General features: G+C 49.8%; 1 protein-coding gene and 1 long non-coding RNA gene across 2 annotated transcripts in view; one reads left to right on the top strand and one right to left on the bottom strand.

Moving 5' to 3' along the window:
• The window catches only part of LOC310671218, a 497,424-nt gene that overhangs the window by 438,386 nt on the left and 41,671 nt on the right, over positions 1-17,367 (top strand). The gene's annotated exons all lie outside the window — the stretch shown is intronic.
• Positions 1-17,367, bottom strand: part of LOC310672804 (uncharacterized protein) — a 31,212-nt gene that overhangs the window by 8,431 nt on the left and 5,414 nt on the right. Inside the window, exons 3-5 of the mRNA XM_083430461.1 lie at positions 16,960-17,086; positions 8,438-9,243; positions 1,539-1,670 (exon numbers count right to left, since the gene is read on the bottom strand). Of these exons, the coding sequence (XP_083286587.1) occupies positions 1,539-1,670; positions 8,438-9,243; positions 16,960-17,086 (1,065 nt within the window). The remainder of the gene's footprint in view (positions 1-1,538; positions 1,671-8,437; positions 9,244-16,959; positions 17,087-17,367) is intronic.

The following is a 17,367-nucleotide window of genomic DNA, read 5'->3' as shown; positions in this document are numbered from 1 at the left end:
GAAATAATTTTTTCCCCTTTATTTCCCCCCAAAAAAACTAGGTGTGCCCTATGGGCCGGTGCGCCCTATAGGGTGAAAAATACGGTATATAAAAACATAGTAAAACATTAAACAATTTTTAAAACCTCCACATGAACCCAAACCAATGACTTTGAGTTACAAGAAAGGAGATTCTGGCTGTTAACGGAGAAATCTGAGTGCTCCCTTGGACAAAAAAACAAGGACACCAGCCAGGAATACCAGAGCAAAACAGCAGCCAGTAGGCTTGGTCTTGACTGAAGACTGTCGCGACAGGACTCCCACCTGCCACAAGGTAGAACAAGATGGAAGCCCCGAACAAAAGAGCCCCCAAACTTTTATTAGCTGCTAATCCCCATGTTACAGCCCCCCAAACTACATCACTAATACATCATGGTTACATCATGAAAGGGGAGGTCTGGTGGCAGTAATCTGAGCATCCTGGACCCTGCCCCATGGTTCTCCTTGCCCTCCACCAAACACCCATCAAGTGTAACAAAAGAGATATTTACATTTCCCTCTTTCCCAGCCAAGTTAATGACACCCTTTTGTCTTCATCTGGGTTTGTTATTTCTGGAATGGCTACCTGTCTGGCACTCAGGTATCAGGATGCCAGGGATTATCACTCAGGCAGAGGGGCTGCTGAGTAGCTGAGCTCACCTATCTATATGGATTTCTGATAATTCTTACATTTGGTATCGTGCAGCAAAGGCCCTTTGAATAGATAGGAAGAAACTGTGATGAAGTGTTTTGTGGGGACAAATCACAAAAGTCACAAAAGTGATTGTGCTGATTTTGGTAGTGGGCTGCATGTGTGTGATATCTGCTGGAGGGGCAACCCCCCCCCAACCTATACATAAATTCCTGCAACATCAGGAAGAACTTTCTGACAGGAAGAGCTGTTTGACTGTGGAATGGTCCAACCCCTCTCCATCCTTGGAGGTTTTTAAGCAAAGGTTGGATGGCCATCTGTCACGGATGCTTGAGTTGAGATTCCTGCATTGCAGGGGGTTGGACTAGATGACCACTGGAGTCCCTCCCAACTTTATGATTCTGTGATCTGTATACCTGCTAAGCATCCTAGACATGGAAGTGCTCTCTTTTACACACACAGAGGAGTACCAACTTCGTCCTGCCAACTTGGGTGCCCGGGGCCATGGGTGCCATGCAGCAGGAATGGCCCTGGCACTGAAATTTGTGGGTGCCCACAAATTCATAGGGAATTTTGTGGGAGGGTCCCATGGAACTGGCACCTGTTCACACACACACACACATTTAAGAGTAAGTGCTCTCTGGAAGCCAGTTTCGGAAAATTGCATTAAAATGCATTCATCTGGCAACGACGTGCAATAATTTAGGGACACTTAGGGGAACTTTTAACGTTTAATAGATCATTGTGTTTTAATATTCTGTTGGAAACCCAGCCAGATGGGTGGGGTATAAATAATAAATTATTATTATTAAAGTATTATAATTTAGAAAATCAATTAAAAAAAAAGGAAGGAAGGAGGCGTTCTCACCTTGTGATCCGGCTTGGTGTTTGAAGGGATGCGCGTCCCCAATCTTCCCCGCTCCTGCGTCCGTTCAGACGTGCATCTCCCCCGTGTCGCCACGTGCGCCCCAAGAGCACCCGCCGGCCCCAAGAAAACTGCATGCATTCAAAGGAATCGCGGAAGGAGCTTAGCCCTCCATGCGAACATTTGGGTCTCTCATTCCCTCTCTCCCAGCTTCTGTTGCAGGGATCTTGCTGGCCCAGATCCAATTCCACAAGGGGAGGTTTGGATCCACACATAAACATAAACACACACACTTTTTTCCCTATCTCTCTCTCTGATCCCCGATTCTAGGTGGGTATATTATTTTAATTTATTTAGGGCAAAGGGCTCCCTCCTGCCTTCTTAGCATTGACTGGGGGGCGGGAGGGGGGGAAAGCTCCTCCTCTTTCTGCACAGAGGAGGGGGGAGTCAGGCTGGACTTTTCTGGGCAAAGGGGAATTCTGGGAGTTGTAGTCTTTCCCTGTTGGAGCTGCAATCCCCGGAGAGCTTTTCCGATCTCTCAAAGAGGAGGTGGGGGTCACTTAAGGGCGCTGCTGCGTTGATTTTCTCATTTGATCCACCGGCTGTTGGCATCCCTGCACCGCTTCCCATTCAAACGAATCCCAAGATAGCTTGAAAAGCACCGGCGGTATTAAGCTCATTAGGATTTTAGCCGGTTGTAAACCACCTCAGTGATTTTTCTTTTTTCATGAATGAGGGACAGTATAGAAACAGCGTTGTTAGATGGAGGCGGTGATGGTAAATCCTAGCGCGATCCTTATGCTGCAACCCTGCGGCCATAGAATCATAGAATCATAGAGTTGGAAGAGACCACAAGGGCCATCGAGTCCAGCCCCCTGCCAAGCAGGAAACACCATCAGAGCACTCCTGACATATGGTTGTCAAGCCTCTGCTTAAAGACCTCCAAAGAAGGAGACTCCACCACACTCCTTGGCAGCAAATTCCACTGTCGAACAGCTCTTACTGTCAGGAAGTTCTTCCTAATGTTTAGGTGGAATCTTCTTTCTTGTAGTTTGGATCCATTGCTCCGTGTCCGCTTCTCTGGAGCAGCAGAAAACAACCTTTCTCCCTCCTCTATGTGACATCCTTTTATATATTTGAACATGGCTATCATATCACCCCTTGACCTCCTCTTCTCCAGGCTAAACATGCCCAGCTCCCTTAGCCGTTCCTCATAAGGCATCGTTTCCAGGCCTTTGACCATTTTGGTTGCCCTCCTCTGGACACGTTCCAGTTTGTCAGTGTCCTTCTTGAACTGTGGTGCCCAGAACTGGACACAGTACTCCAGGTGAGGTCTGACCAGAGCATAATACAGTGGCACTATTACTTCCCTTGATCTAGATGCTATACTCCTATTGATGCTGCCCAGAATTGCATTGGCTTTTTTAGCTGCCGCGTCACACTGTTGGCTCATGTCAAGTTTGTGGTCAACCAAGACTCCTAGATCCTTTTCACATGTACTGCTCTCAAGCCAGGTGTCACCCATCTTGTATTTGTGCCTCTCATTTTTTTTTTGCCCAAGTGCAATACTTTACATTTCTCCCTGTTAAAATTCATCTTGTTTGTTTTTGCCCAGCTCTCAAATCTGTCAAGGTCGTTTTGAAGTGTGATTCTGCCCTCTGGGGTGTTAGCCACCCCTCCCAGTTTGGTGTCATCTGCAAATTTGATCAGGATGCCCTTGAGTCCATCATCTTGAGTCCATCATCCACTCAGGGTTGAATCCGGTGCTCAGAATAAACGCAATGCGCATTCGTCTGTTCCACAGTGATGGACTCTCCTTCCTTTGGGGGGTTTTAGGCAGAGGTTGGACGGCCACCTGTCATGGATGCTTTAGTTCCTGCATTGCAGGGGGTTGGACTAGATGACCCTCAGGGGTCCCTCATAGGGGCACAAGAGCCATCTCCCCTTCCAAAGTGGCTGAACAATCAACCCTTCTTCACAGAGAACTGGGAATTGTAGCTCTCCCAACCTTTTTTGGGCCATGCCCCACCTAAGAATCTCTAAAATCCTGATCCCCCCCCCCCCCCGTGACATGTAACTCTTATTATTCAAAATAAATAAAATTCCTTCCAGTAGCACCTTAGGGACCAACTAAGTTTGTTATTGGTATGAGCTTTCGTGTGCACGCACACTTCTTCAGATACTTATTATTCAAAAATTGAACTCCAGTTCACGTGGAGGAAGCCTAAAAGGCCATTAACTTGGTCTAACTCGTTCTTGAATTGTCCCCCTTAAAAATTGCCCCCCTGTGGGGGGGGTGCTCCACGTACCACATCCTAGAAAGGTCTCAGCACCCTTAACAAACTACATCTCCCAGAATACTTTAGGCAAAGCCATGAATGTTCAAAGTAGTATTGAACTGGCGGAAATGCCTGGCAGAATCCGAGACCAGGGAGAAGAGTCAGTGGAAGAAGACTGGAAAAAATGTAAAGCTTATCTACAAAAACATTGTAAAATTAATGAATGTTAGAAGGATGCTGGAATGAAGTTATATGGTCTTAGCAGAAATGTAATAAAGAATTAAGTAAAAGCTGGTTGATAACGGGACAAAATGAAAAATTTAAGGTTAGAACGTTAAGATAAATTACAGAACAAAAATTGAGAAAGACGGAAATAATTTGCTGAAATAGTTAACTGAAGTAGAATACAAAAAAGGGAGGTGTGAGGAGGTCGATGAAACAAGTAAATGAAAGGTAAAGATATGGAATATTGGATGTGTGTGTTTAGTGTGTTGTTGTTTTTTCTTTTTTTCTGTATTGTTGTATTGTCTTTTTATTGTAATGTATGCTTTGTTAAACTTTTTATTGTTTTTTCTTCTTCTTTTTTCTTTTTTCTGTAATTTCTAAACTTCTAATAAATATTTTTTTTTATAAAAAAAACAAAGTCGTATGATACAGGCTCCTGCGAGACATGGTGGACTCTCCTTCCTTGGGGGATTTGAAGTAGAGGTTGAAAGGCCATCTGTCATGTTTGATATTATTATTATTATTATTATTATTAATGCCCCGCCCTCCCCAGCCAAGACCAGGCTCAGGGAGGCTAACACCAGGTACAAAAACAATTGATTAAAATACAACATTAAAATGCAGCCTCATTTCAGTAGAAACTCAAATCAGAAACTTTTTGGGGAATAAAAACATCAAATCTTCACCAAGGCCAACTATCCAGACTGGTCCTACGTGGGCCAGAAAAAAGCCAGGGAAGTCCCCAAATAGGAGTTCCATCACAGGAGAAAGGAAAAAGGAAAGAGGGGAAGGGGATCAAGTTGATTCCAAGCCAAAGGCCAGGCGGAACAACTCTGTCATACAGGCCCTGCGGAAAGAAATCAGATGAAGTTTAGATTTCTGCATTGCGTGGGGGTTCAACTAGATGACCCTGAGGTGGGGGGGTCCCTTCCAACTCTACGGTTCTATGAATCTACAATATGTCCCAAAACCACAAACTGGGCGAATGAAAACTGGCAGGTAATTGCATGCACTCCTGTATGCTGCCTTGTGACCAAAGGCAAATTGTTCACTTGTGATTGTTTACGGAGCAATGGATCCAAACTACAAGAAAGAAGATTCCACCTAAACATTAGGAAGAACTTCCTGACAGTAAGAGCTGTTCGACAGTGGAATTTGCTGCCAAGGAGTGTGGTGGAGTCTCCTTCTTTGGAGGTCTTTAAGCAGAGGCTTGACAACCATATGTCAGGAGTGCTCTGATGGTGTTTCCTGCTTGGCAGGGGGTTGGACTCGATGGCCCTTGTGGTCTCTTCCAACTCTATGATTCTATGATTCTGGTCTTTGCAGCGGGTTAGACTAGATGACCCTGAGGGTCCCTTCCACCTCTACAACTCTCCAATTCTAGGACAAATGCTTAGACCCTCACGGACTGAAGGTATCTAGAGACCATCCCACATTTGTGAATCCTGAAAGACTTGGTCTCTGTCTATCTGTCTGGCTTAGCTGCTGACAAATTTAGGCATGGATGCATATTTTCTGCCACTGGTATCTTAAGTGTTTTGGATTAATCAGCAAAAGCTTGGCTTGCTATACTAGAAGGTGAGAGCAGCTGAAAATGGATCAGACCACTGGCCTGTTCTCTAGCATCCTGTTCTCAGTAATTCTTCACACAGCACATGGTTAAACAATGGAACTCCCTGCCACTGGAGGCAGTGATGTTCACCAACTTGGATAGCTTTAAGAGGATTGGACAAATCCACAGAGGAGAAGGCTGGCAATAGCTACCATAGCTATGTTGTACTTCCTCTGTCGGAGGCAGTATACCTCTGAATACCACTAGCTGGGAACCACAGAATGGGGAAAAGTGTCTTCTTGTGGTCAAATCCTGCTTGTGGATTTCCCACAGGCAGCTGGTCAGCCACTGTGAGATAAGGAGGCTGGACTAGATGGGCTGGATCTAGCATGGCTCTTTATTTATTTATTTTTTCCATCTTGATATTTTATTAAGGATTTTCTTGTTTTACAGAAGTAAATGTAATGCCTCGTTGTTTTTTTCCCATGTAACATTTTTACAAATCCATTTCATTTGTTGAGGCATTAGGGGGAGAAGAAGAAAAAAGAAAGAAAAAAGAAAGGGGGGGTGGAGAGAGAGAAGATGGAAGGGGGTGGGGTCGGGTGGCGGTGTTTCTATTATGTTTAATGTATGTAGAGTTTGGGGTCAGCGTTGTTTGTGTTGTTCACTTGTGTTCCTTTGGTGGTGAGAGAGGTTGGGGTTGGCCTAGGGTGTGATTGTTTGCTTGTGATTGGCTGTGGTGATCTTTGTTTATGTGTGTGAGTGAGGTGGGTGGGTGTTTTGGATCAGGTTAGCCATATTGATTTGTATGCTGTTGGTGGATTGTTGTCATTGTCCTGTTGGGCTGTGTATGTGATAAAGGGGAGCCATACCGGGGTGAAGGCGTCTTCTTCTGTTTGTCCCTGTGTCAGTTTCAGTTTATTAGTTAATTTTTCTAGTAGGGCTGTGTCCCATACTATTTGGTACCATTATATACAAGAGCTACACAACACTGCCCCTTAAAAAGCTTGGTAACTGTTTGGGTATGGCTGAATTGCCTGAGAACTTTCTACACTGTTTCTACCCCAACAAAACATGGAACCGACCAGTTAACAGTTTAAAAACCATTTAATCACTTCTTTGCAAAAGAAATTTATTTATTGAGATGTTTATGGGGAAATGCATGCAGTACATAGTTATACGTTATTCTCTGCTGTTTTATCCTTTCTTTCCCTTTCCCTCCTCCCTGTCCCATAATCAATATCCACATGAGTCTTTTTCTGTGAAAATCTCGTGTGTGTGTGATAGCTGTCAACGTTTCCCCTTTTTTAAGGAAAATTCCCTTATTCTGAATAGGACTCCTCGCAAGAAAAGGGAAAAGTTGACACCTATGTGGTGTGTGTGTGTTCTTGACTCTGGACACACCACCTGTTTGTAGAGCTAATGCTAGCTAATAGTCCAGGATAATGAGTTTAGTTTTCCTCAGTGGAAGCTTAAAGGCTCCAGACCCGTCTCTTGATTGCTGGGCATCTCCCTCTGGCTTTTGGAATGGGACACCCTTCAGAGCAAAGAGAACAGGGGGGGGAACCAAGAAACAGCTGTAAGCTGCTTTGAATCTGAATACAGTCGTACCTTGGATCTCGAACGCCTTGGCTCCTGAACAAATTGGCTCCCGAACAATCAAAACCCAGAAGTGAGTGTTCCGGTTTTTGAAGAATTTTTGGGAAACTCTTTCTTTTTCTGTTAAGGTCACGCTGACTATAAATACAAGCCAGATGGATCCTGGGTTTTACTTTCTCTTTCTATCTCTTTGTTCTAGTGTTCTGTTTCTGTATGCTCTGGTGTTAAGGTTTAGTCTTATTATAAGCTTGTAAGTTTTATTGTAAGCGCTGCAACTGGATTCTTATGGACTGTGCCAGTCCTGAATGTGACCATTATGCTCATTTCCCTTCAGCAGCAAGTAAAACTGACAGTAAGAGCTGTTCGACAGTGGAATTTGCTGCCAAGGAGTGTGGTGGAGTCTCCTTCTTTGGAGGTCTTTAAGCAGAGGCTTGACAACCATATGTCAGGAGTGCTCTGATGGTGTTTCCTGCTTGGCAGGGGGTTGGACTCGATGGCCCTTGTGGTCTCTTCCAACTCTATGATTCTATGATTCTATGATTCTATGGATGAAGTACAATTGCCTCTGGTCTGTTTTTTCCTTCCCAGAAGAGGCGACAGATTCTGCCCCCTTACCCACTACAGAGTGGTTAACAAAAAGGAGTTTATTTTCAGCCCCAGACCCATTTAAAGGATGCCTGTTCCTAAGACAAAAACTGCAGAGCATCCCTTTGCCATGTTTTATCCTCTTCCGAACAGAAAGCCCCCGAAAGAAGAAGAAGAAGAGTTTGGATTTGATATCCCACTTTATCACTACCCTAAAGGTAAAGGTAAATGGACCCCTGACCATTAGGTCCAGTCGTAGCCGACTCTGGGGTTGCAGCACTCATCTCGCTTTATTGACCGAGGGAGCCGGCATACAGCCGGTCATGTGTCCAGCATGACTAAGCCACTTCTGGCGAACCAGAGCAGTGCATGGAAACGCCGTTTACCTTCCCGCCAGAGTGGTACCTATTTATCTACTTGCACTTTTATGTGCTTTCAAACTGCTAGGTTGGCAGGAGCAGGGAGCGAGCAACGGGAGCTGAGAGTGGGGCTGAGAGAAGTGTGACTGGCCCAAGGTCACCCAGCAGCTGCATGTGGAGGAGCCGGGAAGCGAACCCGGTTCACCAGATTACAAGTCCACTGCCCTCAACCACTACACCACACTGGCTCTCACTGGCTTGCCACCCGTCCCGGGGGGAAAGACAGGAGGCTCAGGTGCCGGCCTTGTCTTCGCTGTGTACGCTCTGGTGCCTGGCGAGGTGCGCTTTGCGGATGAAGTCCCTCCCGCACTCAGCGCACTTGTAAGGCTTCACGCCGGCGTGGATCCTCTTGTGGTTGATGAGCCCCGATCCCGAGTGGAACCTACTCCCGCACTGTGAGCACTTGTAGGGTTTCTCCCCCGTGTGGGTCCTCTCGTGGACGGTCAGCAGCGAGTTCCGGCTGAAGCACTTCCCGCAGGCAGGGCACTTGAAGGGCTTCTCCCCCGTGTGGCTCCTGCAGTGCACCAGCAGGTGGGAGCTCTGGCTGAAGGTCTTCCCGCAGAAGGAGCACTTGTAGGGCTTCTCGCCCGCATGGCTCCGCTGGTGGTAGATGAGGCCCTGGCGCGAGTGGAAACTGCTCCCGCACTGGGCGCACTTGTACGGCTTCTCCACGTCGTGGGTCCTCTGGTGGAAGAGAAGGTGCGAGCTCTGGCCAAAGGTTTTCCCGCAGGTGGAGCACCGGTGGTAGGGCCTCTCCGGAGCGTTTTCACCCGAGTCATGTCCAAAGTCCTCCCCGCTCATCTTCTGCGTCTGGGGCGGCGGGCCTTCGACGAGGATTTTTCCATTTGCCGCAGGGGAAACGGACACCACCAATCTGTTCCGGACGTGGTTTCCCTGCAGGGTTTTGGGTCTGAGCTCCTTCGGGGAAGTTTGCCCCTGCTCAGGACCCCAGGGACTGCAATCAACGGACCTCCTTTGGGGTGCCCGATGCAACTCCACTGGCTTGGGCCTTGCCTGCGGATCGTTGTGCTCGTTCGTTTGCCTGTAATCTGTTGGAATCAAGAGAAAGAAGATTAGCCTGAGGGATCAAGCCAGCAAACTCGTCAAAGAGCAAGTCGGCAGTAAATCACACCACTCAAAGTTGGAGTTAACTGTGTGTTTGTGTTTTTTAACAAAGTAATAATCATAAATATGTAAGACTAACAATGTGTTGGTACTAAAGGGTTAAGAGGTAACAAGTCGCTCTAATCACTGAGCAGCTGGAAGTCATTAAGCATCCAGGAATGTGAGTTAGTTTGTATAAATAGTCAGTTCACCCGTGTTTTCCCCGCCCTCCTTTTGACCTGACCCGCAGACTCAGTTTGTGGCCATGGGCGTGTTTGCTGATATGAGTTAAGTTTGGAGTAAAGTTTTCTTTATGACGGAGATAAAAGCATGTGTGCTTTATCGCCAGGGTTTTTCTTTTGTAAATAAAGTTTTTTCCTGAGTTCCAAAGTGCTTGCTCCAGGATTCTTCATTGAAAGGTACTGCCTCTCCTGCCTTCCTTCTACCGCTGCACGAAATTCTCTGCTGGGATAAGATTTATGGCGTTGGAAGCGCACTGGACGTTTATTTAACATTAAACTAATTAAAGTTTAATGGACACAATGTGCACCCCACCCCAAGACCATTCCACTGTAACTATCCAACCTCCCAAAATTTCAACACCTGTGGTGGTTTGACCCCTTTCCGTTTTAACAGTACAAATTCTACAAACACCCTCTGTATCGCCTCGAAATCATTTCTCCTGCATATTCCCCTTCTTACCTTAATGGCACATGTTAATTTATCATTAATAGCTATATCCCACACCTCTTTATACCATTCTTCCATTTTGTATTCTGCTTGCCCCTTCCACTTCCTAGCTACAATAATTCGTGCAGCTGTCAAAAAAATTGTGAGCAAGCCCTTCATGGTCTGCAGACCTTCCACCCCCTCGTAAATTGAAAATAATGCCACCTCTGGACTTTGGGTCAGCTTTAACCCAGTGATTTCTGTTACCTCTGTTATTTCTGTTAACTTTATTAGTGTAATGTCTAATGAGCTCAGCAGCTCACCCCTGGTAGGTTCTTTAGACGTGATTCCTGTAGTGCAGCAGGTTGGACTAGATGACCCCTTGAAATCCCTTCTGATGCTACAATTCTGTGATTTTTTTGCTTACTGTCAGGACTGGCTCCTGGTCCCAGCTCACAGAGGACCAACGCTGGCTGGTATTTATGTACAAAAGTCTTTATTGAAGTACAGTTTCCATTTCCACGCCGCAGCGCTCCATCCCTACGTCTAAACTTTAGACCGGCGAAGCTCCCTCTGAGTCCCCGCCCCCTGTACACCAGTTTAAGACTCTAGCTTTACTCCACCTCTTCTTTCTCCTCTGGGTCCTGTTGCCCTCCGGGGCCCCTGTCTCCCTGGATTCCTCTGAGGCTGACGATGACGACCCCCCTGACTCCTCCCGCTCTCTTCTGCGGGCTTTAGGACCTGGCTCTCTTCCCGGGCTGCCCACTGTGCCTCCCTCCTGTACATTTGAACTTGGCGCGCGCGCGCGTTTAACTTTCCTGATGACCGTTTCCTCACTCCCCGACGGAGGTGTGGTCAATCCTGCCTCATGTTCTCCCGCTGGCAGCGCTCCACCTGATCCCGATGCCTGGGACTCCTCCCCCCTACTGCCCTCTGGGGGGGACGCGGGCCCTGATTTCCAACTGCTACTCTCTGAGTCTCCTCTGGCCCCTTCTTCCCGAGGTGTCCCCCTGGGCACTCCCCTTGCCCTGACCATGGGGGCCCCTTTCTGTGAATCCTCCGAGTCACTGGAGAGACTCAGAGACCTCGGACTACTGTCGTCGCTGACATTTCCTTCAGACTCCTCCCCCTCGCTCTCCGTTTCCTCCCTCTCCTGTGACTCTGCTCCTGAACCCCTGACATCCATCCCCCCCTCGAAGCCCCCCCTTCCCCCCTCCCCTTCCTCCTGCGGGGGTGCTGGGCGCTCCGTCGTTGTGGGGGTGAATGGTGGATACAGTTCGTCCCCCATGGCGTGCATCCAGTTAGATAAATCCGGCTCGTCCTCCGTGTCTTCGCCGACCTCGTTCTCCTCTGCTTCCATCTCCGTGCCGCCATGCTCGAACCCAACGTCCTCCCCCATCACGTCCATGTCCCTCTCACCCTCGTTCCCCTCTGGGTCCGTTGCCTGCCAAGGGCCCCTCAGCCACCTCTCCGCTCCTCGATTGTCCCACCAAAATGAGCGGTCTGAGGCAAACCCCGAGGGCGAGCCCTCTGGTGAACGTGTTTCTAATGCTGGTTCTTCGTCCGAGGTGAATCCCTGGAACGTGCTGGTAGAAAGCGTGGGTGTGAAAAGCCAGTCGTCGAAATACTCGGCTGGCATGGGCCTGTGTGGGAACAAGGCATGAAACTCCTCTTTGAGGAGAGGCTCGTCCAGGGCATAGTCCGGCACCCAACTGTTGGCGCTGGCCGGGGTACCTTCCCTTGCGAGAAAATATTCTACTCCCTCTTCCCCCCATCTCGAGTCCAAAATCTCTGTGACCTGGTTGATGGGTTCCCTTCTTGGCGACTCCCTCCTTGGGGGGATCTCCCTATACTGGTCTGGTGCTGTGCTCTGCGCCTGAAATCGGTGAGGTGCTTTGTAGGGCGTGAGCACCGACCTATGGAATACTGGGTGCATTCTGGATCCCTCCGGAAGTGTCAACCGGAAGGCCACCGGATTGATCTGTGCCTCAACTAGGTAAGGTCCTAGCTGTTTATGTCCGAGTTTCTTCTTAGCTAAGGACCTGGTCGGCACTGCGTGGGCCGCTAACCACACCCAGTCTCCCACCTGTATGTCTTCCCCAACCCTCCTGTGCTTGTCTGCTTGCAGTTTGTATGCGTGCTTTGCAAGCTCTAACTGCCTCCCAAGCTGCTCGTGAACTTCCTGCAATTCCGCCGCCAAGACTTCCGCTGCCTGTGGCTCCCCCTCCCCCAGTCTCTCTAATCCCGGGAAGGTTCTGGGATGCCTCCCGTTGTTGGCGAAGAACGGCGTCACCCCTGTGGACACGTGCTTCGTGTTGTTGTAAGCGAACTCAGCGAGCGGCAGGTAGTCCACCCATGTCGTCGGCTGTTGATTTGCATAGCATCTCAGGTACTGCTGCATGATGGCGTTGACGCGCTCCGCTTGCCCGTTGGTCTGCGGGTGTCTCGCCGACGCTAGGTTGATCTTGACGTTCAGGAAACCCATCAGCTTCTGCCAGAAGCTCGAAATGAACTGGCGCCCCCTGTCGGACAAGATAGACCGTGGCAGTCCGTGCACCCTGAAGACGTGGTCTATGAACAGTTTGGCGGTCTGTTCTGCCGTGGCCACCTTCGCGCACGGAATGAAGTGGGCCATTTTAGTGAACATGTCCACCACCACTAGCACTGCCGTTTTGCCCCTTGAGCTGGGTAAATCCGTGACAAAGTCCAGGGCCACCCTCTCCCACGGTTCGCTCGGGGTCTGTAGTGGTTCGAGCAGTCCTGCCGGAGGTTTGTGCACTGACTTGGCCCTTTGGCAGGTGTCGCACCTCGAGACGTACTCCGCGACTTCCCCTCTCATCTTGGGCCACCAGAAATCTCTGGCAACGAGTTCTGCCGTCTTCTCCTTGCCGAAGTGCCCGGCGGTTGGCGCGTCGTGCAACTGCTGCAGTACTTTCGCACGGAGTTCGTCTCCCGGTACATAGAGTGCTCCTCTGCGGATTAGCAATCCGTCCCGTATTTGGAACTCGTCGTCTTTCGCCGTGCCCTTGCGCACGTCCTCCATCTTGGCTAGTGCGAAGGAGTCCTCCTGCAGTGCTCGACGGACCGCCTCCAGGTCCACGGTTGCGGAAGCGCACGCCCACGCTTTCTGGGCGAAAATGTGCTTGGCCGCTGCTGGCGCCGCTTCTTCGAGGTATTGCGGCTTTCTGGACAGTGCATCTGCCATGATGTTGTTGTCGCCTGGGATGTATTCTATCCTGAAGTCGAAATCCGCAAAGAACTCCGCCCATCTGATGTGCCGCTGGTTCAGGAACCTTGCCGTGCGCCAGTACTCCAGGTTCTTATGATCCGTGCGAACCTGCACTGTGTGTTTGGCCCCGATGAGGAAGTGCCGCCACGCCTTGAATGCTGCATGAATGGCCAGCAACTCCCTGTCCCAGATGGTGTAGTTCTGCTCTGACTTGCTGAGCTTCCTAGAGTAGAAGGCACACGGTCTCCAGTCCCCATGCGGGTCCTCCTGCAACAGTACGGCGCCCACGGCTCTGTCTGAGGCGTCCGTCTCAACTCTCAGCGGTTTGCTGGGATTCACATGCAGTAGTTGCTGCTCGGACGAGAAGAGACGCTTAAGGTTCTGGAAGGACTGCTCCGCTTGCTCCGTCCAGATGAACTTCTTCTTCTTGGAGCTGAGCGTGTCGGTAATGGCCGCTGTCTGCATCGCGAACCCCTTGATGAACTTGCGGTAAAAGTTGGCAAACCCCGCAAACCGCTGGACCTCCTTCCGATTTCGCGGGCTCTTCCAATCCAACACTGCGCGAACCTTGGCGCTGTCCATGGCGAGCCCCTTGTCCGACAGCTTGTAGCCCAGGAAATCCACCTCCTTCCTGTCGAACTGGCACTTCTCCAGCTTGGCGTATAGCCGATGCTCCTGCAGTCGCTGCAGAACCTCCTTGACGTCCCCCTCGTGGGTCTCCTCAGATTCCGAGAATATCAGGATGTCGTCCAAGAAGCAGACGCATTTCTTGTAGAGGAGACCCGCCAGGACGTGATGCATGAAGGCTTGAAAACAGTGGGCGCCATTTTGTAAACCGAAGGGCATAACTCTGTATTCATATGTGCCCAGGGGCGTGAACATGGCAGTCTTCCACTCGTCCCCCTCCCGTATGCGAATCAGGTTGTACGCCCCTCGCAGATCCAACTTTGTAAAAACGCGTCCTTTCCTCACCGTAGCAAGCAGGTCATCTATTTTGGGCATTGGAAAGGCTGTGGGCTTGGTCTTTGAATTTAAGAGCCTGAAATCCACTACAAGCCTCTTTTGGGGCGTGTCCTTTTTCTTCACAAAGAATACAGGACTGCCCCCCGCTGCTTTCGACTCCCGGATGAAACCGCGCTTTAAGTTGAGGTCTATGAACTCCTTGAGCTCCTGTAGCTCGTCTTCAGACATGGAATACAGTTTCCCGGCTGGCAGCGTCGCCCCTGGCAGGAGGTCAATCTGGCAGTCATAGGGCCTGTGGGGAGGCAGCTTGTCTGCTTCCTTCTCGCAGAAAACCTCCAAAAACGCTGCGTACTTGTGTGGCACTGCTTGCAGCGTGCTTAATTGTAGCTGCGTGTCTTCCCCTCCTTCTTCCGGGCTAGGAAGAATGCAATGTTCCGCGCAATAGGAGGAACCGAAGGTCAGTTGGCGTTGGTACCACGCCAATGCTGGACTGTGCCTGTGCAGCCAACTCATGCCCAAGACCACCGGCGTGTCCGACAGTTTGGTGACGTTGAAACTGATGACCTCTTGGTGATTTCCAATCCGCATCACCATTGGCTGCGTTTGTTGCACCACCTGCCCCCCTAACAAGTCTCTGCCATCCACCGTGACAACCTTCAGGGGCAGCGTGGCTGGTAGCAGTGGTATATTGTGCTGCTGAATAAAATCCAGTCCTATAAAGTCGGCGTTGCTGCCGGAGTCAATAGTGATCGGCACTTCCAGAGTGCTGCCGCTGGGCAGTTGGAGAGACGCTGTAAGCTGCACCACTGGTTTGGGTGGGAGGGGGTCTGTGGGCTGCAAAAGTGCTGGGGATTGCTTCATGGACTTGTCTGACTGGACCCCAGTGCCTCTTCCTCCAGCCAGACTCTGTCGTTTAACTGTTGCTGTGTTCCCAGTCGAGTTGCTTCTTTGACTGTTGCCGAGGCTGCAGTGTGCTTGTGGAGCCTCTGGGGACACTCTTTCGCCATGTGTTGAGCACTGTCGCAGATGTAGCACTTCCTGTTCCCTCTAGGAGGCTTCGTTTTGACTGCTCCCGGCGTTAGGGCTCTGGTAGCTGACTGAGCCCTGGCACCTCCTAGCTCCATCGGTTCTTCCCCCCCTCCTTGGGGGGGTGTGGATTGCGCACGCGCTGCATCTCTGGGAAAAAGGGGAGGTGCTTTCGCTGGTGTGCGTCCCCAACGCCCTTCATCTCTGTTCCATGGACGTTCTTCCAAACGCACGCCGATTTCCAGCGCCCTCTGAACCACTTGCTGAGTGGTCTTAGGTCTCTCTCCTCTTGCAATCTCATCTTTCACATTTGCATTCAATCCTTCCCAGAAAAGGTCTCTGACTGGAGCAGAATTCTTCTCCCACCCCAGCGCGTGGACTAATGCAAAAAAGCGGGCATGATACTGCCTTACACTGGCTTTGCCTTGTTTGAGACCATGTATGTCTCTTCTGGCAATATCGACGTCTATCTTTGATAAAAAACATGCATCCATCGCTTTAATGAACGCATCCGCGTCTTGGAGCGCCGGATCATTATCTCTCCATAAATTTCTCAGCCACGCTTTGGCTTCCCCATGCAAATGGGATAGGATAAACCCCACTTTTTCTCTTTCATCTCTAAAGTCCTTTTCCAGCAGATTCAGCGCAAAGAGCAAGTCTGCTCGGAAATTAGGGTACTGTGGTAAACTCCCGTCGAAATGCGATACCAGGCTGCCCCCCCTTTTCCCCAGCCCTATGCCCTCTGGTCTGGCTCCCGTTTGCCCTTGTCTAGTAAGCATGTCCAACCTGGCTTGGAGATCCTTGCAGACTGTATCCATTTCTTCTTCCCTTTTTCTGGAGGCACGCACCTCTGCGTTGAGTTGAACCACAGCATTTCGCAGGTCTGTCCATTCCTGTTCTGTAGTCATCTTGTCTGATTCTTGTGAGCTCGCAAAGCACCACTTCTCTCCCCTCGCTACGTCGACTCACGTTGCGAGGTTCTTGGTGGAAAATCTTCTTCGGGGAGGGAGCTTACTGTCTGGACTGGCTCCTGGTCCCAGCTCACAGAGGACCAACGCTGGCTGGTATTTATGTACAAAAGTCTTTATTGAAGTACAGTTTCCATTTCCACGCCGCAGCGCTCCATCCCTACGTCTAAACTTTAGACCGGCGAAGCTCCCTCTGAGTCCCCGCCCCCTGTACACCAGTTTAAGACTCTAGCTTTACTCCACCTCTTCTTTCTCCTCTGGGTCCTGTTGCCCTCCGGGGCCCCTGTCTCCCTGGATTCCTCTGAGGCTGACGATGACGACCCCCCTGACTCCTCCCGCTCTCTTCTGCGGGCTTTAGGACCTGGCTCTCTTCCCGGGCTGCCCACTGTGCCTCCCTCCTGTACATTTGAACTTGGCGCGCGCGCGCGTTTAACTTTCCTGATGACCGTTTCCTCACTCCCCGACGGAGGTGTGGTCAATCCTGCCTCATGTTCTCCCGCTGGCAGCGCTCCACCTGATCCCGATGCCTGGGACTCCTCCCCCCTACTGCCCTCTGGGGGGGACGCGGGCCCTGATTTCCAACTGCTACTCTCTGAGTCTCCTCTGGCCCCTTCTTCCCGAGGTGTCCCCCTGGGCACTCCCCTTGCCCTGACCATGGGGGCCCCTTTCTGTGAATCCTCCGAGTCACTGGAGAGACTCAGAGACCTCGGACTACTGTCGTCGCTGACATTTCCTTCAGACTCCTCCCCCTCGCTCTCCGTTTCCTCCCTCTCCTGTGACTCTGCTCCTGAGCCCCTGACACTTACCCAGCAGGCTGTCACTGCAGTCACTCTCCTCCTTTGCTTCTCTGCGTGGCTGTGTCTGGGCTGGAAGCACAGAGGTTCGCTCTGTTCCTAAGAAACCAACGGCACCCTCCTCACCTGGCAGAGGCTCCTGAAACAAGAAACATGAATCAATTTTAGCCAAATACTAATAATAATATTATTTTTTATAATATTTTTATTAAGACTTTTACATAGAAAAAAAGAAAAGAAAAATACAAAAATACAAAAAGAAAAAGAAAAACAGATAAAAACAATTCCATTTTCATAGTATTTCTTGCATTTGCTTATTTCCCAGACTTCCCCACACCTCCCCTCGCTGTATTCCAGTTCAAATGTTTAATCAGCAAATCCCTTCCCTCTATCTTATCTTAATCTTTATCTTAATATCTT

This window comes from Podarcis tiliguerta (genome assembly GCF_965153285.1).
Source record: "Podarcis tiliguerta genome assembly, chromosome: 2".
In the NCBI taxonomy this organism is placed as follows: domain Eukaryota; kingdom Metazoa; phylum Chordata; class Lepidosauria; order Squamata; family Lacertidae; genus Podarcis; species Podarcis tiliguerta.
Note: the sequence above shows the minus strand (reverse complement) of the source record. Positions and strands in the feature narration are given on the sequence as shown.